This window comes from Lepisma saccharinum, chromosome 26, assembly GCF_977018435.1.
Source record: "Lepisma saccharinum chromosome 26, izLepSacc3.1, whole genome shotgun sequence".
Lineage (NCBI taxonomy): Eukaryota > Metazoa > Arthropoda > Insecta > Zygentoma > Lepismatidae > Lepisma > Lepisma saccharinum.
In genome coordinates, this window is record NC_139254.1 from 9,489,340 (window position 1) to 9,515,874 (window position 26,535).

A 26,535-nucleotide genomic window follows, 5' to 3' on the forward strand; every position below is an offset into this window, starting at 1 on the left:
GCAATTCGTCAAAGATCTTGATCACACTGGAGACTGCTTCAGCTATACTTGTTCAACCTTTTCAAGTGTTAGTGCCGAGAAGAAAAAGGCAGGAATATTTGATGGCCCTCAGATAAGAACACTCATCAGGGATCCACACTTTGTTACAACAATGACTGCGGCAGAGGCTAGGGGTTGGAATGCATTCTCTGATGTGGTGCGGAATTTTGTTGGGAACAGGAAAGCGGACAACTATGAAGAGATTGTGGAGGAGATGCTCTTGAGTTTCCAAGCACTTGGATGTAGGATGAGCATCAAGGTTCACTACTTGCATAGTCACTTGGCCGACTTTCCAGAGAACTTGGGTCATTTGAGCGAAGAGCATTTATATGCAGTCACAACTGTGCTGCGACTCATTAAATGTTTGTTTCGTTATTATTGTATATCGTATTTTATCTTATTATCATTTGTATGTCTATTTAGCTCTTCGTAAATGATCATAAATGTGCTGTTTTTATTGAAAATGCAATATTTGATATCTCAAAAACCTGATGTGATAGTGCCCACCGGTCAATTCCGGGTAAAATCAATGAAAATGGGATTTGCCAATAGCATACAAATGAGATGTGATAGAGCAAATCTGAGATCAGATTTGGAATCAGCACCCTAAAGTTACCTTAAAACCATTGGAAAACCTTATGCCAGAAAATGTGTGTTGACCAGTGATTTAAGAAAGGTTCAGTTACCCTTCAAGTTGATGTCTTATTGTGTTCCATCATAAGAACTACTCAAATACTGTAGTCACTGGCACCAAATAGTATGCATGGGACTTGGGCAGTTGCCCTACACCCTTTTTACCATCACACTATGGTTTAATGCTAAGCCTTGTCTACAAAGAGAAAGTAAACTGTCCTGGCTCTCCAGTTTTGGCACCCCACTGGCAATACTGATTGTAGTATGTTAAGAAAGGATTGTGTGTCATGTAGTTACACACACATATATTTCATTATAATAAAATGTTATTAGTTTTGTTCTTACCTATAGAAAGGTGCTGGTTAGGTGTAACGTTGCATACCACCAGAAAAAAAAAAAGCACTGAGAACAGACGATGCCACTTTCAACCGATATCCATACTGATGCCTGCCACTCTCTGTGGCAGAGTGGTTAACAAAGCAAGCTATGATGCTAGGGCATAGGCGTAACTTCCCAAAATTTTAAGTTTATTAGAATTTGCAAGTTAGGGGACCTGACGAGCAAAGTAATAAAGAGTAATATTTGTGATTTCGCAAAAGTCACAGTTATTTAGCAAATAATCCTAGATGCTATTTTTATTGGATGGAAAACTATTCAAATCTTTTCCCCCAAACTTAAGCCCTCAAAATTAGGCAGTTTGATTTTGTCCCCCTCAAAATTAAGCCCCAAATCTGATTCTGCCCCCCCAAAATTGGGCCCCCAAATCTGATTCTGTACTCTCAAAATTAGACCCAAGTTTAATTCTTCGACCTCAAAATTACGCCCAATTTTAATTCAACCCCCCCCCCCCCCCAAATTAGGCCCAAGTTATGCCCATGTGCTAGGGGGTCCAGGTTTGAACCCCAGCCTGTGCATCGGTGTTCTTTAGAAATGTCAGTTCATCAATTTCATCATATCATCACTCATCCTCATCTTCACAATTAGCCAAAAGTGGAAGAAAAATAAAGTAAAATAAACTCAATAAATCAATCAATGACACTAATGCCAATATCGATTCCAGTTACCACAGATACTAATACGATACTAAAATTGTGTTTAGAATATTTATAAACACTAATATTCAGGTGTTCCATTGCACTTATATAGTGGAACCACGAGCAAAATAACCTGCGCAGACCTGCGACTCCTGTGCACCATACTCCCACGAGTAGGGGAGGGGGAGAGTGGACCATGCTTCCTTATGGCCCGAGGTGGAGGGAAGAAGGGAAAGCTGCACGGGGACTTTTCGTCCCAAGGTTTTTTCCTTGTGGTCGATCTATACTACATCACTCTACCCAAGTTTTGCTTTAAAAATTAAAAGAATTATATGCATGCATTTTGCATAATTAGACTATCTATGTTCTTCTTAAAGGTTCGCATAACCACTTCTCGTAGATGCAAAATAATGTAACCCAGTTATTTTTAGTGGTTTTTATTTTATTTTATCTGCGACGTTTCGTCCTGGTTTTCCATAACTTTTTCAAGATACAGAGAGTAGAGTGTACAATGACTAGTCATGTGAGGTTGCGTTGTTGTATGTATATCTTGGTGTAGCTTGAAAAAGTTCTGGGAAACCAGGACAAAACGTCTGACAAAATAAAATAAAATAAAAACCACTAAATATAACTGTGTTAGATCATTTTGCATCAGCATAATTAAGACTCTGGAAAGTACCAGCTCATACTGTTATACTGGTATTGGTACCATCCCATGCTTAATACAAAAGGATATTGACTGCCCAATTAATTTTTATAACTGGCACAAGTCATACGTGAAAATAAAATCACATTCATAGCAAGCAATATTAAATTCAAAGGTGTTGATAATACTTAAAATTAATTGGAATTAAAGAGAAGTGAGCTACAGTGAAAACTTACAAATACCACAACAATAAATATTGTGCATCAACCAAAAGTTACTTCTCTTTCTAGGCACACATATTTTGTTTTATCTGGTGCACAACTGCATTACCATTAATACAAATAAATGGTGCAACTTTACATCACAATCATTGCTACGTAAAGTCTAAATAATGTGCACTTTCTTATGCTCTTTACATACCATTATCTTGTTTTGGCATAATTTTAATAATGCACTTTCGTCCTGTGGATGGGCTTCTGCTATCCCATAAACCCTCAAGTTATTATGCTGGTAGCGTTCAAGTACCTCTGTCTTTGAGACAACACCGTCCTTGAGTGCATCCAATTTCGACTGCAATAAGTCTGGCTCAGTCTTGATACTGTGCACCATGATGAAGTCATCGGCGTGCTGCTGAGTATGTATTCATGCATTACAAATGAGTTACGCAAGCACATTGTCATGACTAGATTTTGACTCTTTTGTTACCACATCCTTAATTGTGTGTATTGTTTGTAACTTAGCTTCTTATTTTTATCTTTAAAATATATTTGTGTAAATATTGAAAACTTACCTCTGTATTTTTTTTTTAGAATTTTTCCTTTCCCTTTTCACATTTTTATGCTATGATATGCACTTGTGGAAACTGTATTGACATTGTAGCAGGCCTCCATCATTGCTTTGTAATCATGGGACTTTCAGGTTTGATAGCCAGAGCAAGTATATAGTGGTTTAGAAACTCGCTATAAACTGTAGGCCCAATCCCAATTAGCCTCTCTGTACATAAAATGGATTTGAAACACAAACTCAAAAACATTGCAGATATAAATTGTGGTGTGGCAGAAAATGATCGACAACCTTAACTTCATCATGGAAATAATGTGGATTCCACAATGACCAAGACAATAAAATAATATCTAAGATGTTATCATGAGTGATTAGAGGTGTGTAAGATAAGGAGTCACCCTTTCTAAATCACCTTGTAATCAAGGGGTTACGGGTTCGATACCCGGTGGAGGCACATAGTGGTTCGGATTCCACTCTAAACTGTAGGTTCAGTCCCGATTGGCCTTTCTGTGCATAAAGTGGACTTAAAACACCAAATCAATCAATCACTCACCCTTTCTAAAGACACCCAATTGTAAATCTCTCTTCCGCATAGCACACACTGGACTGCATTCTTGCAGACTAACAGGATCTGGCATCTTTGACTCAAAATCAGTAAATTGTATGTGGGACTTGGGTTGAGGGGGGGTTATTGTCTTTCATCATTTCAGCTTACTACTTTTCAACTCCAATTTGTTAAAAGTGGCAGAAATGTGAAGCAAAATAAATCAAATCAAATTATATAGGGTCATTCCACGTGAAATCACCCAATTGAAAGACAAAAAGTTGCTTCATATCTTTTATTACCGATAGATACTTTCAATATAACAAATATATAATATTAGACTTATTGAAGATTTTCATAAATTGGCTGGAAGGATGAACACAAAATATGCCATATCTCGGAAACTATGTGACGATTTAGGTATTGTTTTAAAGGAAAAGGACAGTTTCTAATAGAAAATACCGATGTTACCATTCTTTGATTGATTGATTGATTAAGTTTATTTTACTTCACGTTTTGTGCCTCTTGGCTAATTTGCGAAGATGGGGATGAGTGATGAAATGATGAAATTGATGAATGGACATTCACAAACAACCAAGCCCAAGCAGGATTCGAACCCGGGACCCATGGCATCGCAGCACGATGTGCTAACCACTCGGCCACAGGGTCCGACAACGTTACCATTCTTATATGCATATTTTGTCATGTGGTGCATTCGTTCGTCCAGCCAATTTATGAAAATCTTCAAATTTTCAAAAATTTCTAACTTTCAACATATTTGTTAGGAAAGTCTAATATTACATATTTGTTATATTAGGCCAAGTATCTATCAGTAAAAGAAAATTCAAGAAAATCCATGACTAAGAAGCAACCTGCTCTGGGTGATTTTGCGAGGTATGGCTCTATACAATGTAATGGCACTAGGTTGGAAATGCAGCTCAAAACAAAGTGTTAACGAATGTCAGCACATAATTGAGAATTCTCTATATTGTAATGAAGGAACTTACATGGAAACAGGTCACCCCTTCTCCTCCACTAAATTTCATGGCCTACTTATACTTTTCTTTACAACTTGCAACACACACACAAACTGTGGTGTATCAAAATGAGAATAAATTTAACACTGATTTAAAACATATCTCTTGCCACTGTGGGGAAATGGAAAGTATCTCCACTGCTTACTCTGTAAAAGTTACAATACTTGTAGATATAGATTCACACTGAGTGTGATTCTTTTTAAAAATGTTGTTATTAAATAAAAATGATTATTAATTAGAACACATTCAAGGGATTAAGAATAAACTGTGATCTTATAAAACTGGATTCACCTTCAAAAATGTTATGAAATGGTTGGAAATGTCTTTTACAATGTTATTTGCCTTGAAGTATTGACAAACTATTATGCAGACAGAAATGATATGTACACAGTGATAGTGGCTGCTGGAGACCTATTTTGATGAGCAGCAGCTCAGGGGGGTGGCTGGTAATGGATGGGAAGTAATGAGAGGTAGAGATTGGAAGGTAGTACAATAAACGATTGAATATGAAATGCTGTGATATTTGTTAATTTATAGCAGTTCAGCCTATATTGGCTCCATTGCTAAGGACAATAAAAATCTCGGAGTTGCTAAAAAATTACAGTTGACTAGAACACATTAATAATAACTAGGAGCATGAATATTTCGTTTTTGACAAAAACACAAAATGTGAAATAACACATTCTAATGTTAATTTTTAATGTTTCTGAAAGGTGTGAGGTGCATTTTACGACCTTGTTTTGTCACGAAATGAACTGCAAATTGCGAAATATCTACACTTTCTGAAGTCTTAATTATCCTGTGAGTTATGCAATTCACGGAAAATTGATTAATTCTGCAGTAGATATTTGAGAAGCAAGAATGGACCCCCCTTTATACAGAAATAAACTCAATACTCTGGTAACTGCATAAATGTGCTATTAGAAGGGTTATGTTTATTATTGTAATAGGTGCAGTTTTTAAATGAAATGTTGGATTATGTTCACAATTTTAAAACAAAAATGTGATTTCATATACTGCTTCTGATCAGTTTTTTCACCACTGTAGCACAGAAATTTTATTATATTTACCGCTTTTGAACCCAAAATTGACTCTGTTCTTGTACCGAAATTTATTTACCAAAAATATGTGCCTCTAATAATAACGTGATAACCTGCCGAGGTGCGCGATCATCCAACCAGTTACAGGGTGACGTGTGGACACGACAACCCCCCCCCCCGTCATTGTTGTAGATTTCCAGGACCGGCTTGCACTACTTTTTCGTAGCTCCCCAATTTCCTCCAGATGGTGGGTGGCCACCTGTCCCATACACAGGCTAAAATCTCAGGAGAAAAGTTATTACGCTTCCCTCAGGAGACTGGAACCAGTCCCGTAGCCAGTGCCCAAAGAATGATGCCTTAGAACGCACGGTGTGGGACACTGGAACACATTGACGGGTTCAATTAGTTGTGTGTGTGTTTAGGAAAAAGGTGTGTGTGTGGGGGGGGGGGGAGATTTTTTTTAAGGGATTCTTGGAAAATATCGTGGTAGACTTTCAACCTTGCCACTCTACTGTATGATCAAGTATCTCTTTGCAAAATAGCCACATCTACACTAGTGTTAATATATCTGAAACATCAGAAAATCAACTTTATATCACCCCCATAGTTCAGAGTGCCACTATTTAAAAAAACGCCTTACCACACCACCTTACACACCTATGACATAAACTAGTGACAATAGTACCACTACTTCCATGCCAGGGTTTCAAACATGGGGGTGGGTCTACACCTTCTTCACCAACTCATGAGTTTCATCAGGTTCAACAGTCCTCTGCTCATCTTGCTTCACGAAATTCATCATTTCACTGATGGCAGTAATCTATTGGTCATTGTATTGAATTCAGAAGCTATGATATCCTGACTATTTTTACTTAACCCTTAACTAGTGTCGTGGGTCCACTGGACCCATATTGAATATTTGAACGTTGGAATGCGCAGCTGGGTGCGCCACAGCACAGTGCTTCTCAGTACCTTCCACTAGTTTGCTGAAGTACTCTCATGAGAACGGGCATGCTTTTCTCGCGAGTGCAAGGTAAGGTTGTGAGACTTGGTGGGGTCCAGTGGACCCACGACACTACTTAAGTACGTTTTTCCTCAAACATACTTCTTTTGATTGATTGATTTGGTGTTTTAAGTCCACTTTATGCACAGTAAGGCTAATCGGGACTGGACCTACAGTTTAAAGTGGGACCCGAACCACTATGTGCCTCCACCGAAACATACTTCTTCTCTATTTCAGTAATGACTTTATAATGACTGGCCGTAATCCTAGTTCGAGTGCATTAAACATACATTTCAATAATAATCAAAGTGCACCTGATTGTAAAGTCTTATTTACATTGTTCATTAAGAGTGAATAAATAAAGGTCCAAATATTAAGAATATGTGTTACAGTTGATTTCAGGATTGACGAATTTTGTTTTATGGAATTTTGAAAAATAAGGGTCAGTGGACCCAGGACATCAGCAGTGTAACGTTTTTTCACGACATTAGTTATGTTATCCCTAATCTATAGAAAAACATCTCTCTAATCACATGAAGCTTTTCACAAGCATATTTCACAACAGACATTTGCTACAAACACATATGTTTGGATATTGATTATAGTAACAGTCAAAAGTACTAGTCATGACAAATTTGAAATGTTCCTTATGTGTAATTATATGAAGAAATCTAACATTCAAATTAACAGGCAATTCTATAAGTTATAAATTAAAGCAATAGCTATCAGACAAAGCACACAGCAGCAAAATGCCATGCATTATACCCTTGTTACATTGACATGAAAATTGAAAATTAAATTCCTACTTCAGTTACTCTATATAAAATCTACAAGAATATTACTATACTTAAGTAAGACTGAAAAACATAATTCACATTCACAAAAGTAACCATCACCCTACACATCACATATTCTCTATAAGAATCTACTGCATTTCTAAAAGCTAGCTTGGGTTTACTAGTTACAGAATAGATTAAACAAAAGCAGTTCTACTAATAAAAGCTATGAGAAGCTATCTGTAATGATTTGGGATTAGTTCGTCTATGCTCTACATGCATGTCTATGCTCCACATGCATTTACAACAATGATGAATCAAGTATTGTGGTGTTTTTACTATTCTGTCATTTTCTTCACCTGGACATTTTGGCGCCATTCACACTTGCCTTCTTCAGTCCATAATATTAAGATTTTTATTTAAATATGCAATGTTACATGCTCGCCTGTGTACAGTGGGATTCATAAATAATACCACACATATTGTATTTTCTTCCTTTTTATTTCTCTCTTACATCATTAAGCATTTTTAAGAAATTAAATTGTGGAATTGAATTCAACTATATAGTGTCCATCACTATCTTCAACTTGTCTTTTATATTCTACAGAGCATTCCCTGACATTTGCTACGAGACTCGGTGGCCAGCATCCTGGCATCAGCGCTTGTCTCTCCCGGTGAAGGGGTCCGCGACAGTCCCACGCTACAGTCTGTTTTTTTTTCTTTCACTCTCCCTGCCTTCCTTTCACTCTCCCTGCCTTCGCTCTCTTTCCCTTTCTGTTGACGTTGCAGACTGACGCCAGTATAATCCTCCCTCGGAAGTTGTGTTGTGTCCGTGTGTTGAAGATTGTGGCTTAATATGGCACCACAAAAGTTTACATTACAACAAAGGATTTATGTTGTCGAGTGTTACTTCGAAAAGAGGAATTGTGGAGAAGTGCGACGACGTTTTGCAACGAAATTTCCTAGTGTTCCCGTTCCACATAGGACTGCTATATTAATACTCGAAAGAAAAATGGGAAATCTAAAAAATACACCATCCGCGAGTTAAAAGAGAGTATTGTATGAAAAATCGGGAGAATTACAGATGTGTTGCAGCGGAGGGACATCATTTTCAACACCTTCTGTAGTCAAGGTTAGTACACAATATAAAAACTGTAATTTTAATAGCCGACTCTACCGACTGTCGAGGACCCGTTCGCCGGGAAAGACAAGCGCTGATGCCGGGCCGCTTGCCGCTGAGTCTCGTAGCGAATGTCAGGGAATGCTCTGTATAAGCTTACTCTGGGCTGTTTTGTATTGGATGTGTTAGGGAGGGTATCCTCTGCTTTAGTGAAAGTTTTGTTTCAATATTTTAAAAGCAAATTTTCTGGCAACGTCTATAGATATGAAAAAAAGAAAGTTGGTTTATGCGAGAATAAGCCACAAAAACAAGGTCTGGTATTATTTATGCATTCTGCTGTACAGTGGGGTGCATTAAATATTCCTGGCATTAAATTGTCTATTACTGCTTTCATTTATTTTGACATTACATCTTACATGTTTTTTAAGGAATGGAATTGTACAATGGGATGCATTGGTATTACCAAGCAAATTGTATATCACAATATTTTTTTTCTTTGTTTTAGGCAATGAAAGTTTCAAGAAATGGAACAAAACGCCAAACAAGCAGCTGACAACCTCTGTACCAGAGGACGTAAGAGAGTCCATTGTTTAAAATCATGTAGGATGCAAGGGAAACATTACGAAAATAGTGTGGACAAATTGCCGAGCAATATTTGTGCATCCCACTGTACTAGCTGGTGCAGATGTTGCGAACTGTTTCGTTGGCATTTTGTTTCAATTCATGAACTTCACATTGCATAAAACAAAGTGAAAAAATATAGTAATATTTATGTACCCCACTCTACTAGTTAACGCTACACACTCGGTAATATTTAAGAACCCCACTCTACTATAACGCCACATAATCGAGCACATTTCCCTTTCCAAACTATAGGGCTAGTAGCAATTAGTCCATCTGTGTATGGTGGAACCAGATCGACAAATGAATTCCCCCCTTACAGAATATTAATACATACAAAAACTTTAACAAATATTATTTGTTTATTTCCCAATTGAAAATCCCATGAAATTCAACAATAAATTGTTAATTGGTTCAAAGAGATGGGAGGGAAAAATAGATTCTGCACTATTTGAATTTGTCTATATGTAAGGCAATGTTACCAAGACAAAGGAAAAAATGATGAAAATTTTCTTCTAAATCGCCCAGGCTACACTGACGTATACAGTGGATGGATGAATATTATCAGGCAAATTGTCCATCCCTAATTCCATCGGTTGTTTTTCTCACATATTAGTGTCTAGCGGCTTTCTTTCATATTTTTAATAATGGAATTGTTCTGATGGTGACGCAGAGGCTGTCAACTGTTTCGTCGGCGGTTTGTTTCAATTCTTGAACTTCGCATTGCATAAAACAAAGTGTATGGACCTGAAGCAGAACAATTTGCCTGTCGATTTCTATGCATTCTGCTCTACGTAATAAAACTGAAGTAAGACCATCGAAAAAATTGTTCCGAATCCACTTTATGCAAAAAGCTAACTGGAGACTGGACATACAATCGAAAGTGGGCACTAGAGCTTTTAGATATTCTCACAGCTAAAAGCGTCTACACAGTTTAAAGGTGAGAATATATTTTGGAACACTGGTCATTGTTCATTTCTTCACTGATGCCGTTAATTGCGCGATGTTACATAATGTTAGTTGTAATAACTAGGGCCCGGGACTTTATGTTATAACATATTTTTCATTTGGCTTCGGATCTAATAGTGGGGTGAGATCTTTACATATCTGATGAAAATCAGCCGAAATAGACAAACTTGACAAAGCATATTATGACATATTTCACCAATTTCGCGTTTTTACAACATATTTCTTCAATTTTGTTGTAATAAGACATATTTCTGTATAATTTCGTAATTCTCTCGCACATAATCGGTTATTTCATTATTATTTTTCTTTCGTAGCTTTAGCACAACGGATAGTTCATATTGTCGATAGCAAGATATGGAAATTACGGAGGAAGGGTGCCGTCTTTTCTTAGTACAGAACATTAATACCCCACTTTTTTTATCCCGCCGACAATTGATAGCCATGCAAACATTATTGAGGAAACATTTTCTCTCTCATTGTTGAACGGGAATTAAAGAAGTTTCGTTCTCATTTGTTTGCCTGTTTCGCTTTTCACAAAAATCAGTCAAAAGTAAAAAAAGAACAGTCGGTACATTACAGCACCTACACTACTCTATCGGGTATGGGAGAAATTCGAGAGTACTGTTGTGCATATTTTTGGCTTTACAGGGAATATTTCTGCATTTTTCTGACATATTTGTAATTTGTCATGACATATTTTCCAATTTATATGACATAATTACATACACATTTTACAGTTTTATAGGACAAAGTCCCGGGCTCTACTAATAAGCATCAGGGATAGAAATTAGCGGTTCACGAATCGTCAATTTTGGACCCGATTATTGTAATGTAATATAACACACACATCCTTTTTTGTTTTCTTCATATATTTTTTTATCCACCAGTTATATTGAATTCCGAAAAGGCATGGTTGTTCTATTGCGATTTGTATGTGTTGAATATTTTATGTCGCGATAACCTAACGAAGTCAGAAAAACAAGGTAAAATTAAGGGTATTTTATGTAATATTTTGAGCGACGTTTCGGGTTTGCAAGTCTAGCAATCCCCATCTACAGAAGCAGAAAAGCGACGTAACCTAACAGAATTTAAATTCACACTTATGGCATTGCCTGTTCCGTTACGGTAGTTGGCGACTAACGACTTTGGCGCGTAGAAGCGATGTATTGCCAACCTGAGACTTGGAACAGAACTCTGATAAACAGCAAGCATTTCGCGGCGATGACAATGTCAGCACTTGAAAATACGAACTCTCACTTTACGCAAGCTTGAATGAGAACGTCGGTGCACGGGATCAAGAACAAGACATCTTGTTGACTTATGCCTACGGTAAAGTTGCCAAGCTGAGATTCGCACGTTCAATATCGATTTCTGTAAAGTTTCGGATAAAACTCAGGAACTAAGGCGCTTGGATTCGAAACGTGCACACGAACTGCGAGGGAGACAAAACCATATTTGGCGCACACTCTTACCTGCGATGCCTGAAGCGTCGTGTGACGATAAGGGTAATGTCTGCCAAGACTGCAACGCTCAAAAGCAAGCGAGGGACAATCCATTTCCTACATTTTACATCATGCGTGCACGGACACGATTCACTTGTTGATTCAGAAAACAGCTGAACTACGATATTCATTTCGGTGCGTTCGACACAAGCATCCTAGTGAAACTTCACTCGCTAAACTATCTAAAACACTAATCGTGGGGATTTAGAGATAAGCTTCTGTGTCAACATTCTTATCGAGCACAGCTGCGTTGCAAGAGGGTTTTAAAAAAATCGATCGGTCGTGTGATGGTCTAAAGGCACACGGTTCGTACAACCACTACAGATAAAGTAACAACAAGCAATGCAGATTGCACGCTACTCTTACCCGCTCAAAGAGTACATACGCGTCTACCCCCTCCTTTCTAGCGGCGTGTTGCCTAGTTACCTGAGCTTGCCCAGCTTGACTGGAGGTGGTGACAACGGTGACAGTTGCCGTGGGAGCAGCACACGAACTGAGGCCCTGCATCTCTGCCTGGATGAACGCTGGTTGTGCCGTTGTCATAGCAACCAGGCCACAAGCTGAAAAGAAGCATAAACAGGATCTTCAGTGTCGGAAGAACGAGTTTCTTGGCTCGAGGCCAAAACATTGATATCTGATACCTAACTCCCCTCTCCCTCAACATCCCGACAGGCATTGTAAAAGTTCATATGATCCCGTCTGCGGACGGGGATGGCTTTTGTCCGGATGGTGTGGGGGAGAAAGAAGTGGGGTAAAGCCTCTTAATTATAGAAACAAATACAGGTAAAAAGAACACAAGTGTAGCCTATTCATACACATCACATGCACGTTAGAAAGCAAAAGCACTACCTATTTCCTATTTGTCATCCACCATTGTCTAGCGGACAATATGTCCTTTCTATGAAGCAAGGACGAGGCTAGACTTTCTTACACCTCTTGTGAACAAGACAGAATGAGACTACGAGCATAGTCGCCCTATCGTAACAAACATGTTGGAGCTGCGGTTATAGGTTCCTCGAGTACTAATCACTAGGGTGCGGATTTATAGGCACTAAAAACCTCTCAAATAGGCACCAAAAATGATTGAAAAAGGCGCTATAAAATAAGAAATGGCACTAAAATAAGCACTTTAAAGGCACCCTAAATAAAAAAAATGACATTAAACATATTTCCATTTTCTTCTTGAAATTCATAGTTATAATTTAGCATCACAGTTTATACATAAAGTACTCTAACGATGAACAATTTGTGAGGAATCGTCAGTTAAAGTGATTCTAATCGGAAATCACATCAGCAGCTGAGATTTTTGAACAAGGCCGGGATATAAAACTTTGTACGTACGTGCAGTATTTTCCATGTGGGAAAGTAACATATATTTGTAAAGCAATTTAACACTTACACCTATCTTCTTCACACAAGCTTGACATAAATACTGTTCCGTCAGTGGGGCCAGCCTCTGTGCCGGAGTGGTTAGTACAGCACGGCTACGATGCCAGGCAGTAGCAGCGATTGGGTGCTAAACCTGGGAGAGGGGATGAAGACAGTTTGCTTTTCTTGGTAGACAAAGCTTAGCATTAAATGGTTATAGTGCGGGGGGAGAAAGTAAGATGATGTCTGGGATCCAGGGTTCGAATCCCGGCCTAGGCATGAGTGTTCTTTGTGAGTGTTCCTTCATCTATTCCATCATCACTCATCCTCATCGTTGCGATTTGCCAAACATGGAGAAAAGCGACGCTAAATAACAAAAAAACAAATTTCCCGTCAATAGTAAAACAAGCTTCTGCAGAAATCCGTTTTCTTAATCGATAAACTTCTGGCCGCCTTGTGCTTTGGCATTTTGAAACACATCTCCACAGATAACTATCTACCTAGGTCTTCCTTTCACACAGACAACACAGCAAATAAGTACTGATGGACTCCTACAAGCTTACAGGTGGACAAAAAGAAGGGACGGGTTGGCGTCTTTTTGTCCAAGTATGAGACACCAACAGGTTGTTCGGTTTGCTTATCTAGGCCAGTCAACAAGGGATGCTTTTCAGGTCCAATAAGGAAAAAAATCAGGGAAAGCTGGAACAAATTTTATTACCTTCACAAAAGGGTTCTTAACAAAATACTACAAAACATCATGGGAAAAATGTTTTCGTGAGTTCCGCACTTGCAAAACTGGACGGAAAAAAAAATTCTCGCTCAGCTAGCTCCCAAAGGGCGCATCCTAGAAGAAAAATGCACAGAACATTTTTCGTACAGAATTTTATGTACATTATTTTTTGTCATAACCTCTTTGGCTATAAAATGGTTTCCAAGCGAGATATTTGCAAAAACTGATTTTGGGCGCCATTTTTCCAAAATGGCGACCAAATCCGGGGTGGTAGAGGGATGCAAAATTAGTATGTTGTTAAGAACCCTATTATGAAGATAATAAAACTTGTTCCAGCTTTCCCTCATTTTTTTCCTTATTGGACCCCCTCATTGACTGGCCTAATCCTGATTAAGCGACATTTGGTATTTCCAGGGATCTGACATCCCTTCAGGGACGTCGTTAAGGGGGGGCACGCGGGGGCACTGGCCCCGGCAAACGTCAACGTGGCCCCGGGAAACTGGTCTGTATTTGCTGGAAATTTTACTTTGATGACAAGTATTGCAAAATAATTCTTCAGTAAATTTTGCTTGCAGTTTGAAACACTTCTTCAATTTTCAGTAGCACGAACCCAAGCAAGGCATTTCTTTCTTATTTCCCTGTTTCTTGCTTGTTGAACACAAACAGATGTATTGGGAGGGGATGCAGTTAATGGTTTTGTGATCCGCCCCGGTCAGGAAAGTCTGAGACCTATTGAAAATGCACTTTTCCTCCCTGCTGCACACCAGATCCAGAATCCCCCAAAACCCGAAATTTCCCTTCATCTGGCCCTGCACTGGCACCATGGGCGCCGAGAGGACGACACAAACAGGAAGATTTAGCTACGGGTGGCTAGAACTTTCTGGTTTAATTATTTTATGGTTCAGAAAAGATATCCCCATGCGTTTCAAATTCCAAGAACAGAATTCTATTGCTTATCGCTTTTTCGGCGCGGGAATGAATGACATAACGGTTCTTCTCAAATGCACTTAACCCTCCTGCTAATGACCTGCCCTGCAAAAAAAGGGGAAATGCCACTTTCTGAAAAATCGGAGAAACATCGAAGCTGTCGATTCATCTGTTGATTTGGTGGACAATTGATATCTGTCAGATAGTTTGAAGTATGATTTGTGGTCCGAGCGGTGGTAAACTTCTGTAAACGTGAGAAGATAGAATCGCAAAGTGTTTGTGATCTCGTTTTCCTACATCGCGACTGAAATGTCGAATGAGAAGCTGCCAGATTGTCTTCCTCTGGAAACAATGGATCAGGATCAACCAAATATCCAACATATTGGCATTCTAAAAGAGAGTCTGACTACCACACAAGATTCTGGGTTCGATTCCCAGGGTGGTTGATCTCATGTATAATGAAGAATAAACCACGTTTCAATTAAGGAAGGAAACTAGATATGTAGCAAATGTTTTTACAGCCGTCTTCATGCTCTATAAGTATTATGTTACAAAATTTGGATATCTTTCTGACTTTCTGTGATTTTTCTTAATTTAGCTTCCACCTGCAAATGCGGAAGCTGCTGCTGCTTAGGCGGCTAGGTTGGCTAAACATACAAATATAATTAATCCCTAGTCATACAGCGAATATTACTTATAATATAATCATGAGTTATGGAGAAGCTAATAACTTATCAAGCATTTTCTGTTTCTATTTGTTGTGCAGTGGTTAACAAGGTGCATTACGATGCCAGGGGTCCTGGGTTCGAATTCCGGACTGGGCGTGTGTGTTCTTTATGATGGTCCTCTCATCAATTTCACATCACTCATTTTCATCTTCATCTTCACGATTAGCCAAAAAGTGTCAGACAAGAGAACCCGGGTCCCCTTGATTACAAGGCGGCGACGATACCACTGCGTCATCGAGGAGGGCGAGCAAAACTTACAATTTGTCAGTAAAATTGATATTGATGGACAAGGCCTGCGAAGAGTTCCTTCATTCGGTTGCGCGTGGTCATCACATCGAGTCCCATTGTTTCGAGAGCAGAATTTGCTTCCATGTCGCTTTCAAGTATACTTCCCAAATTGTCCTCACGATGTTGGAACAGCACAGAAATTTTGGAACTTATTACCCAGGGAAGGGGTTCGGGGGCTGCAGTCCTTTCCCGAAATCCTACAAATATCTGATTTGAATAATGTGTAGTAGTAATTAAATTTACTTCATTAACAGGATTAAACATCACTGCAAAAAAAAAGGTGTTTTTGGGGTGAGTTTCGCTCTTTGGAGGCTTCGAAGGTCAGAATCCTCGGAATCCTCACCCTTTTGAGTGAGTTTCTCCTCCCTACCCTAGGGTGAGTGCAGATCTGTCGTGAAAACCTTCCCTATACACCCCTTTGGGTGAGTTTCGGCTGCACCGTGATGCCACATGTACAAACTTTCCCACTGAAAATCCACTCACAGGCCTTGTCATAGCGAAAGAATTTTGCCGACATGACAACGTTTGTCGTCCTGGACCCCTGCCAGGCTCTCCGAGGCAATTTTTTCTACCTGCTGAACCCTTTTCCCAACAAATTACCACCCTGTAGCAGTTCTCTAAATATTCAGCAGAGGCGCTGTACTGCAAGTGGCGCTGATTCGAGTGACTAAATCGTGAAATACTTTCAAAATAGGTCGAAAACCTAAAGTCCGTCGACATTGTTCGTGTGGGGGAAACTAGCGGTCGAGGGACCTTGGAATAAACCTGTCAGTTTTGAGATCACTGTGATGTTTTAATAATTAAAAATGATAATTATAACCGTGGTAAACTGGTAATAATTATTATTGTCATTATTCTTTCTACCAATCAATGGCCTGTCCCCTTCTGCAAATATTTCTGGCGACGCCTGTGGTGATAAGGATGAGCCCCCCCCCCCCGAAATAAACGTGCCTGTGTTATAGTCATGTTCCTAGAATTCCCATCCTTCCTGCATTTGAAATTCTTTTTTTAAAGTTCTCTGCCAAAACAACTTACGTACGCCACCAATATGACATGTGACGAATACTTCAATTTGCAATTTGACGAATGGCTTAATTGTAACGATGAGGATAACACTGATGAGACAAAGAAAAGGACATATTCAAACTTTACCCAAACCCTCTGCTTCGTAGTTTACTACACCAACGACTATCTTTTGCATTTATTCAAAAGGTATGCCTAAGGGCGGTAACGCCAAAAACAAACAGTCTAATAGAAAATGTTTCATCCCACTTTGCGTTTTATCCTTGCAAGGGACCGCAACTCCAGAAGACATTCAACTTTCATTACTTTTCCCCCACCCCTACATCACAGTCAATGTACAACCTAAAATGCTTATCCATATTTTTGAAATCTTTAGAGCTGCATAAACAAAAATCATAAAAGTTTCTAAATAGGTCCGCTTATCTAAGTATTCAAAAGAAATTTTGGTTAAGCTAATTAAATTACCATAAACGCAGTTCCAATTTGTTATTCTTGTTTCATTTCCAAATATACGCTACATTTAATGAGGCAAACTGGTTCCCTTTCTGAGCCACTGTCTTCAAATAGATGTTGCAACAAATAAATTTTGCAACGACGTGTTGAATACCATACGTGAATATCCTCCAAAGTTCCGTTTCTGGACTTTCTCTCCTTTTCCTTTGTAACGAGCAACCCCTCGCTGTGCGCGTCACGCGTCAATGCACCAAACCTGAAGTCTTCCCTGGGAATGACATTACAAGTCGAAGCAATGTTTTATTTCTGGTACACGATTATATTCCTCTGATAAACGCTGTGATTAAAATTTCTAACTAGCTTTGAAAGCTTTTTCTTGAACAAACTGTACAAAAGTTAATTGTCCTCGTCCGTGGCAGTGCGGTCTAAGGCGCTGTGCTTTGGCCTCCGACGGCATGGGTTCGAGTCCGCCTGGGTTCAGTCTCTGGGTTCTCGGCCTGTGCATAGGACCGGTGGCAACCCACCATCGTGAGGAAATTGGCGAGCTACGAGTGAGTAGTGTAACCCGGTCACGGATATCTCCTATAACGGCTGGAGGTTCGACGTGCTGACCCCACGTCACCCCATTACCGGTTGAAGATCTCCACACCTCTAGGTAGGATTGTGGGATGGAGCCTGGCAGCCGGGAGATAGGTCAAGGCCCTTCGAGGGCTGTAGAGCCACGGGTATTATTATTATAGAAGTTAATAACAAAATTTAATGACTATAAGCATCTCAGTCAAGTTACTGTTGCGCTGGAAATTCATTTATCAAGTGGATCGAGAAGAAAATTCTCTCCAAGGAGGATATAATAATAATAATAATAATAATAATAATAATAATAATAGTAATGATAATACATTTGGAATAAAATTGGTTTATTTCAATTAGTTTATAACAATAATAATCATAAGCATGATAATTATTATTGTTATTAATATTACTGTTTAAATTTTATTGTTGGCCTGACCACCCCTATAAAGAATTCTGCTTCCTTGTAATCCACGCGCACGTCACCTACTAAATCAAGAGATTATTATTATTATTGGTTTGGATATATACGTGGATCTTTTCATAAGCCAACTAACTGACCGTCAAGCATTCGGTAGCAAAATCCTTGAGTCTACTATTCAACGTGCTCGGTCACGGCTAACTTATTACATTTATTCCAGACAGTTTGCATTTTACTGGCACGTAAGATTTCTCAAAATATGGTCAACTGAAGTTAATCAATGCCATTGAACATAGGATTACTTTTACAAAAATTAATAAAAGTGCAACATGAATTTAGGTTACAAACTGAGACGAGAGTCGTGAATGAAGGAACCTTTCGTTCTTTCGTCGCTGTAAGCAGACTCGTTCTCGTTGCTCTTTCTTTCCCGAAGGAAAAGCCTCGGTCTCGTTTAGATTATCTCAATAATAAATATATAAGAAATGTTTAAAGACATTTAGTAATATAACTTAAAAACGAAAGTTTTAGAAAATTAAACATCTTTAAATAAAAAGTAAATCAAGTTGCATATTATAGAAATTTTGATTATAACGAATTCAAATAATAATTTACACTACGATTTACCAAATCCTTGAACAATACAAGGCTTTCGGACAGTATAAGTCTCGATTATACAGACGGCTGTCACTCTCGGTCTTGTCTTCATTTTAAATTGTGCTCCGTTTCAGCCAAAGTGGCACAAAAGCGAAGTAAAATAAAGCAAATCAATCAATCAAAATAATCATAATACGTAATAATAAATTTTATACCAACGGCCGATCTTCCTTTAAAAAATTCTGGTTTTCTATTGTTCTAGTCAACAGTCGAAGGCAATCGATATATGTAATACCTCGAATGACGTGTCTGCCTGCCAGTGAGAAGGAAAAGAAAACAGCATTATTCCTGCTTACCACTATCTAAGATACAGTTTTATTAGTAGTGCAAGACCCTGCATTCAACGACTAGTTAAAAAAAATGAAGTTACTTATTGTATTTTGGATGATACGTCCTTCATATCTTCACATTCACGCTTGTTTATTAACTATCTGGATTATTTTTAAAAAATGTTATTTTTCGCAAGTTCTCGTGTCCATTGGCAATATGTACAAATACAGGAAAATAATTTATCTTATGGAAATGGCTATTTCAACAGTCACTCACCCAGGCTCGAACCCGGACACCAAGTGACGAGAGCGTTGCACCACAGCTCTGCACCCTGTCCGTGGGGGTCCCCTTATTGAGAAGAACTTATTGCTTACAAATCCCGCAGGAAGAGTACATTATCTTTGGTAACGACCACCATATAAGTTATATTTTCTGGAGTTCTTTGTTCCAATCAGTATATTAGGACACTACAGTAAATGCAAAGACAATATTTTCAACAATAAGACATTAAATACTCATTTATTATTATAAAATTTTAATTACAGGTTATTGTAACGAACTGATAATAACCAGCATTACACAATAAACGCAGTTTGAAGTTTTCTTTGTATAAAAGCGACAAAAAACATTCTCATGTTCACATTAGTTTTTTAGGGGGTAAAAATCTAGATTTTTGGTCAACTAATCATGTGTATTAGAAAGTATCAATGTCAACTATTAACTAATAAGTTCTGGGGAAATTTGAAGTTGTTTGTTGCGGAACCTGAATCAACTGCCCTTATCCTCCCACCCCCCTACTATAGGGCTGTTCCTGGATGAGAATTACAATATTATATTCTACATTAATATTATTATGAAGTACTTATCTCTGTGAAGGAAAGCCGGTCTCCATGGCGGAGTGGGTAGCGCAGCGAATCCAGGCCTGGGGATGTGTTTTCTTTGCGAGTGTCCCTTCATGAATTTAATCATATCATCAATTCATCCTCATCTTCGCGATTAGCCAAAAGTGACACAAAAGCGAAATAAAATAAACCAGCTCAATCAATTTGTGGAGGAGAGAAATTCTGTCCTTTATTTTCTTAGGACTTTGGTATCCACAGAGCGCTTTCAAATTGCCACAAACCAGTGGTGGATCCAGAAGTTACAGCTGGGAGGGGCGAATTTCATTCGAATGCCTCACCTCACCGAACCTCAATTCTAACATACACTACACTGCTATATATAAACAACATATTATACTGTAAACAGGAACGAAGCTGATTTTGTGTTCTAGAAGATAGAGAATTCCTTTGCAAAAATAGAGGTCGAGGACTGGAATAGGTGGTTATTATTGTATCATAATGCCTCTTGACCTCCTATTGCCACAATGTAAACTGAATGAGCAGATATGAGAAATATAGTGAATACGCACAGAACACGAAAGCCTATTTCCTCAAGGGGTCTCAGTTCGATTTCATTTTGAAGCATATTGCACAGTGATTCAATACAAATTTAAACTGTAGTGTCAGTTTCGATTAGCTTATCTTGATCATAAAGTTGACTTATTTTATAAATATTATCGAGCCTTTTAAATTTGGGGATAAAAGGCGGAACATCTGAGTCTCAAAAATATCAGGTATAATATCATATCCAAGAACTGGCAGTTGGGAATGGAGATCGCTCCCATCGCCCTCCCAGTGGATCCGCCTGCCACAAAAGTTGTCTAAACCACCCCCACCCCCAAAGATCGTTGCTTTGTTTAAAGGACATTCACTTTTAGTATCTTTTGTTGCAAGTCACGCGTCGTATACGGCGGGCTTTTCGTGTGGACCAATCGAAGGACGTCTGGGATAAGCAGGCCCAGAATAGCCTTGCCGTTGACATTGTGTGAGGTCGTCTGTGCCGTGGGCCAGAATAGTTTGTCTGCTGAGTGGGTATTTGAAAGTGAAGATAAGAAAGCAGGATTCGAAGGTAAGTAAGTTCAATAACGTTTTCAATATTTTTACACTGTAAGTTTTCTTTATATATGCTCAGATTGTCCTATCCTAAATGCTTAGACCAAAATGTGTTTCACATTTCGAAATAATGACAGTACACGGTGAGAGGGCACTGTTTAGCATGCAGTGTGAGCCCTTTCAATAGTTCTCGTCCGAAGATTGGCATTCGTCATGGTTTGATTTGATTTGATTGATTCGTTTTATTTTACTTCGCGGTTTGTGCCTCTTGGCTAATTTTGAGAATATGGGGATGAGTGATGAAATTGATGAATGGACATTTACAAACAACCATGCCCAAGCGGGATTCGAACCCGGGACACCTGGCGTCGCAGCTCGACGTGCTAAGACATTTAAATAACTAGCGAAGTCACAAATATTACTCTTTATTACTTTGCTCCTCAGGTCGCCTAACTTGAAGATTTTAACAAATGTGAAAATTTTGGGGGTCCTTGTCCCCGCCAATTTACGCCTATGGTTACGGAGACTGAGAAATCATGGTTTAAGTTCGTTTCCGTCCTTCCCACTCCCATTTTTGGAGAGAAATAACTGGAAAACTATAACGATAAAAAATAAAATTTCAAGTGCACAAACGAAATTCTATCCAAGAAGTTGCTTGATTTTTTCTTCCTCCATGATGGGGAGCTTTTAGTTGTTTAGTTTAGTTATTTCAATGGTACAAACGTAATGATTTTGTCCTTCATTTTAAAGTTGGGGGCGAGGGAACTTCAAATATTAATTTAATTTACTCTCAAATCGTTACGGTACAATCGAAAAAATGCACTGGGATAAAACTGTACGGGCTACCTGAAGTCCCCCCCCCCAAGTTCAATTTGTGAATACTCGAACTCTGTAATGTTGCAAACGAAAGTAAATGCGATACAATCCGGTACAAACGAAAGATAATCTTACTTTAAACAGAATATGTGGATGTTTGGGGGAACAACGTCACAAAGGTTGACCCTACTACAATTATCACTGCTACTAGGATTCTCTATCATCTTTATTTCTTTCTCAGTTTTCATATGTTTCAATTTTTCTCTGCTCTCTTGGTTCCTCTGTTTCCATTTCCGTTATTCTTCTTTACCTTTTGTCTCTTTCTTTCTACGCTTCCTTCTCTCTTTCCCATTTCCTTCTATTTATGTTCTCTGTCATTCGCTGTCAATGTATCTTCGGTCTCTTTCACCCTCTCTCTTTGTGTTCTTCTGTTCTTGTGTGATTCTCGCTGCGCTGTAAGCAATCCCAATTTTTAACTGTTGGCTATTTGTGTTAGGAGGAGATGGGCCAAAAATATTTCGTTGTGGGCTAGAGCCCCCTTTGGTGTCGACTATTCTGACTGCGACTGGCACCTTCGTTTGGTGTGTGATGTTCCTAAAGTTGTAAAGTAACTTGTTGCGCATAATTCATAATCTTTCGTTATTGGCTGTCGGAACGTACCCCAGAGGGATTTGTAATTGATTTTTAAGTAAAGAGGCCAAAATAATGCAGTGGGATACTGTGGGACGTAAAGTTAATTTGCATGGGAAATATTATTTACAAAACAGGCTTCTGTAAGAGTTTATAAGATTTGTAAGCTGCTGCTTAAACTCCATTCATTCGTTGTAGTCGATTGCATCTAATTCACAATTTTTTAAAGGAAAAAAGACACATTGTAAACAAGGGCGTGAAAGTTAAATATACCTTGACATTAATTTTCGGGAGCAATGATCGCCTTCCCACATTCAGACGCTGATATTCGTGAGGTTTTCTGTAGTGTGCGTCCATAGTATCTTCTAATTTTCGGTCCCTGGGGGATTCTAAACATTAACAATTTAAGTTAAGAAAACTTACAATTTCAAGCAGCAGCTAGAATTTCTTTTAGAGTGTTGTCTTAGATTTCTTTTACACATAAATATGGTTGTGCAACATAAAATTTTAAGTATTATTTTAATTTTCAACTCCTTTTCAGGAATGTGCCATGCATAGAGAGGAGTGAATACGGATAATACCCACAAACACACTCGCCTTAGTTCCAATCTACACTGAACATTTCGCCACTCATCACCGATAGCAGTTTTTCAAGGATCCTGCATGGGTTGGGTTTACACAGATATGCAATGTAAGTAGAGTAGTTCAAATCTAATTTTGTTCTCTTTTCAAGGGAATTTATTATTCATTATTTTCATAAGTTTTAAGCTGTAGGAACTTGAAATGACAGAGGTCTCTTAGGAAGTAAGCTTATATGTTGAGGTGGGAGGACCAGTGGCGACCACTATATGTACCCAGGTGTAGCGCACGCTAGAGGTGGTCAGCTAGTATTGAACATTTAGTCATCATAGTGAGTGTGAAAAGAAAATTAAAGTGTCAAAAGTACATGCATACATAAATACATGTATCAAGGAGTCCGAGGTTCCATACTCGGTAGTGGTTCAGATTTCACTTTGAACTTTAGGTGAAGCCCCGATTAGCCTTTCTGTGCATAAAGTGGACTTAAAAACAAATTCAAACAACAAATCTGGAAATAGGAAAGGGTGGGTGGGTGTCTCATAGCTTCGGTTATTTCTGTTTCAAAGGGAGTGTTCGCCACTGGGAAGGACAGTACTAATAGTTATACACAGTGTAGGCTGGAGTGTAAAACTTTGTTGTGACTGTCTTAAGAAGTATTTGGAAATTGATATGGCATACTAATTACACAATATGTACAGCGAGATGTTAAAATATTACCAGGCAAGTTGTTCATAATTTTCAATATTTTTTGACGTCCCACGTGTATTTAAGGAATTGAACTGCATTGAACTTCTCCGGGAAATATTTATGCATCTCACTCTTTACATACCTTTCCTAATATCTTTGTTACACAATTAATTTCATGGAGGATTAGTGAAAAAAAAAATGGTTGACTAGACCACACAGCAAATATACTTCTGTGTCAGCATCTTTAAGTTCTGAGAATCGATTGCTGCTTGTGTACAATTTAGTGTTCTTGTGGATGTGGGATGAAGTAAGTGATTCATACATTTTATTTGTTTTCTCTTTTCAACTTGCAAAGTGAGGGTCTGTGATGCTACATTTATTGGCTATCAGTTACCCTGTAAAAGCCTACATACAAATTTTGTCTTTGGAAATTAATTTCATTTTGAGATGTTATGTAGAAGAAAACACACAGATAAAGAAATTAATTCTTATTTGAAAAGTATCTAAACTTTCATCATTCTGGGTTTCTTTCATTCAATCTTCCACTGTGTATATATAGACATTCCTTAGGAGAATTTATATTGCTGGGGGGATCCAAATGATACTAACTTTGCATGATAATTAACTTTTATATGTTAAATCCACTTGAACGCTTCAAATAGTCTTCCATCTATTAAGAAATATAGTTGTACAATAAACTGTTGTATTGAAGAAGTTAAATTTTTGCTACTTTCAAGATTAATCTAATTTAAATTTATTCCTTATTTCAGACATTGAATGCTGTTTAACTAAAATAACCACATCTGATGTTAGAAGATGATCCTGATTTTGTAAATGGAAATGTAAGTAAATAAATCAATTAACCTGTATGTAATCTGAAAATGTCAGAATCACATAAATAGAACTAGGAACGTAAAATATAATGCTGCGTGTGCGAACCACCTTTCATTTTGTAATTAATAATCTTTGGATATGCATTTCCAAAATGCACCTTAGCATAAATATACAAATTATAATCTTTATGTATTTCTTTCGTAGCCTACTAAACTTTCAATAGAACTTTATTTCTGCTACTTGAAAACAGAATCATATCCATGCTTTTATTTTTGGAGAGTTGAACTTTCATGTAGCTATATCTTGTTTCTATAGGAAATATTTAAAATTGTCAAGGGTATGTGTCTCTTGTCTGCTGGGTGAAAGGATGGAATGAGGCATCCACTCACTTCTCCTTCTGGCACTGTGCCTGTTACATGCTAGTATAATGTACAGAATAAATAAAATCTTTTTGCCTTTTCGCTACATGATGTTTACACATACACTTTGACAGGACAGAACTACAGGGTGCGAAATCATTGAAAACTGGTGGGGGAAGAAAGTTCTTAATTTACATTCCCCCTCCGCCACATGTGTGTATTATTAAAAGTAAATTAATTTGTTACTTTTATACATATCAGATATTGTAAAGCAGCCAACTAATTCCTTTAGTAACTTGGTTAAAGATGTTATAAATTATGAAATAGTTGAAGTGCTTTTATTATGTGTAAGTTTTTGTTTTGTTTGTGCTTTATGTTAATATAAATCAATTAGATTTCATAGTTATAATTTTCTTGCATTCTTGTTTTACTTTAATTGTGCGTATTGGTGTAGATTTGTTAATGATTTCTTGAGAAAGAAAGCATTCAATACTCACAACTACACTAATTTGTGTGTGTTTTCGATATTATTCTTAGTACAGTATATTTGAAATTAAAAGTAATTGCTTATCTTTCGTTTGTTATAACAAAAAATCTTCCCCCCGGAAATTTTTGGTGGGGGGATTTTTAAGGCCAAGATTGTTGGTGGTGGGAAATCCCCCTGTCCCCCCAGGATTTCGCACCCTGCAGAACTAACAGAAACAAAAGAAAGCTAAAGCTAAACACTCAAAAATTAGTAAAAAAAATATTTTTCACACCAACATTGAATGGTACTGTTTGAGCTCTTAGGCGACACCAGAAAGGTGTTTGTGTGTGTGTATTGGGGGGCAATCCATTGACTTAACTTAATAGTAGAACAAATATTAACAATAAGAATCATGGTTATGATAATAATTTTACAGTAATAACTATTATAACAAAAAAATAAAATTATATTATTATTATTACTATTATTAAATCCTTTGGGAGAACTACTAGATGAATGAATATCAAGTACAACTTTTCCTTATTACTATAAGTTTTTTTTTTTTTTTTTTTTTTACATTTTACACAGTTAGTGTACTGAAATGCACAGTTATTCTGTTTTATCTTTAAGTTTTAACTTTTCAATAAAAGCTTTCTAAACATTATTTATGTTATAACAACTTCTGCTTTTTGTGACTTGAAATGGCCGATGGCAATTCCAGGGGGTGGGGGGGGGGTCAACGGATATGTTCCACCTCCATCTCCCGACACCGATGTTTCAGCACAAAATATTATCCTAAAGTAATTTCTTACTTTTGAAGATAGTGTGCCATTTCCAGTTATATGCTGTGGCGTGCCCAGTAGTCAGCCCTCATTTCGCTATTTTTTCCAGCCTGTTTATAGCCCCATCATCACCCTCCTTGTATAGGCCCTTGCTTATGAAATAAAAGCATGCATGTTTATATTACCTTTGCATAATAGGGTGACATACTCTTAGTCCCTCCACCTGTTCATTCAATCAGTGGCGCACGCAAGGGGGGTTACTGGGTTTA

The 26,535-nt window shown here is 38.0% G+C and overlaps 1 protein-coding gene and 1 long non-coding RNA gene across 12 annotated transcripts in view; one reads left to right on the forward strand and one right to left on the reverse strand.

Annotated features, from left to right (window-relative positions):
* Window positions 1-26,535, reverse strand: part of Rfx (regulatory transcription factor Rfx) — a 232,568-nt gene that overhangs the window by 84,853 nt on the left and 121,180 nt on the right. For 9 of the 11 annotated variants that reach the window (XM_083112718.1, XM_083112714.1, XM_083112713.1 and 6 more), the window contains exons 2-3: window positions 12,174-12,307; window positions 2,773-2,982 (exon numbers count right to left, since the gene is read on the reverse strand). In XM_083112718.1, the coding sequence (XP_082968844.1) occupies window positions 2,773-2,982; window positions 12,174-12,307 (344 nt within the window). The remainder of the gene's footprint in view (window positions 1-2,772; window positions 2,983-12,173; window positions 12,308-26,535) is intronic. The other 2 variants (XM_083112715.1, XM_083112722.1) reach the window with 2 other exon arrangements.
* Window positions 21,051-24,627, forward strand: LOC145979412 (uncharacterized). The gene is made up of 3 exons (XR_014440780.1): window positions 21,051-21,129; window positions 23,101-23,250; window positions 24,596-24,627. It is a non-coding gene; the product is annotated as an uncharacterized LOC145979412 (long non-coding RNA).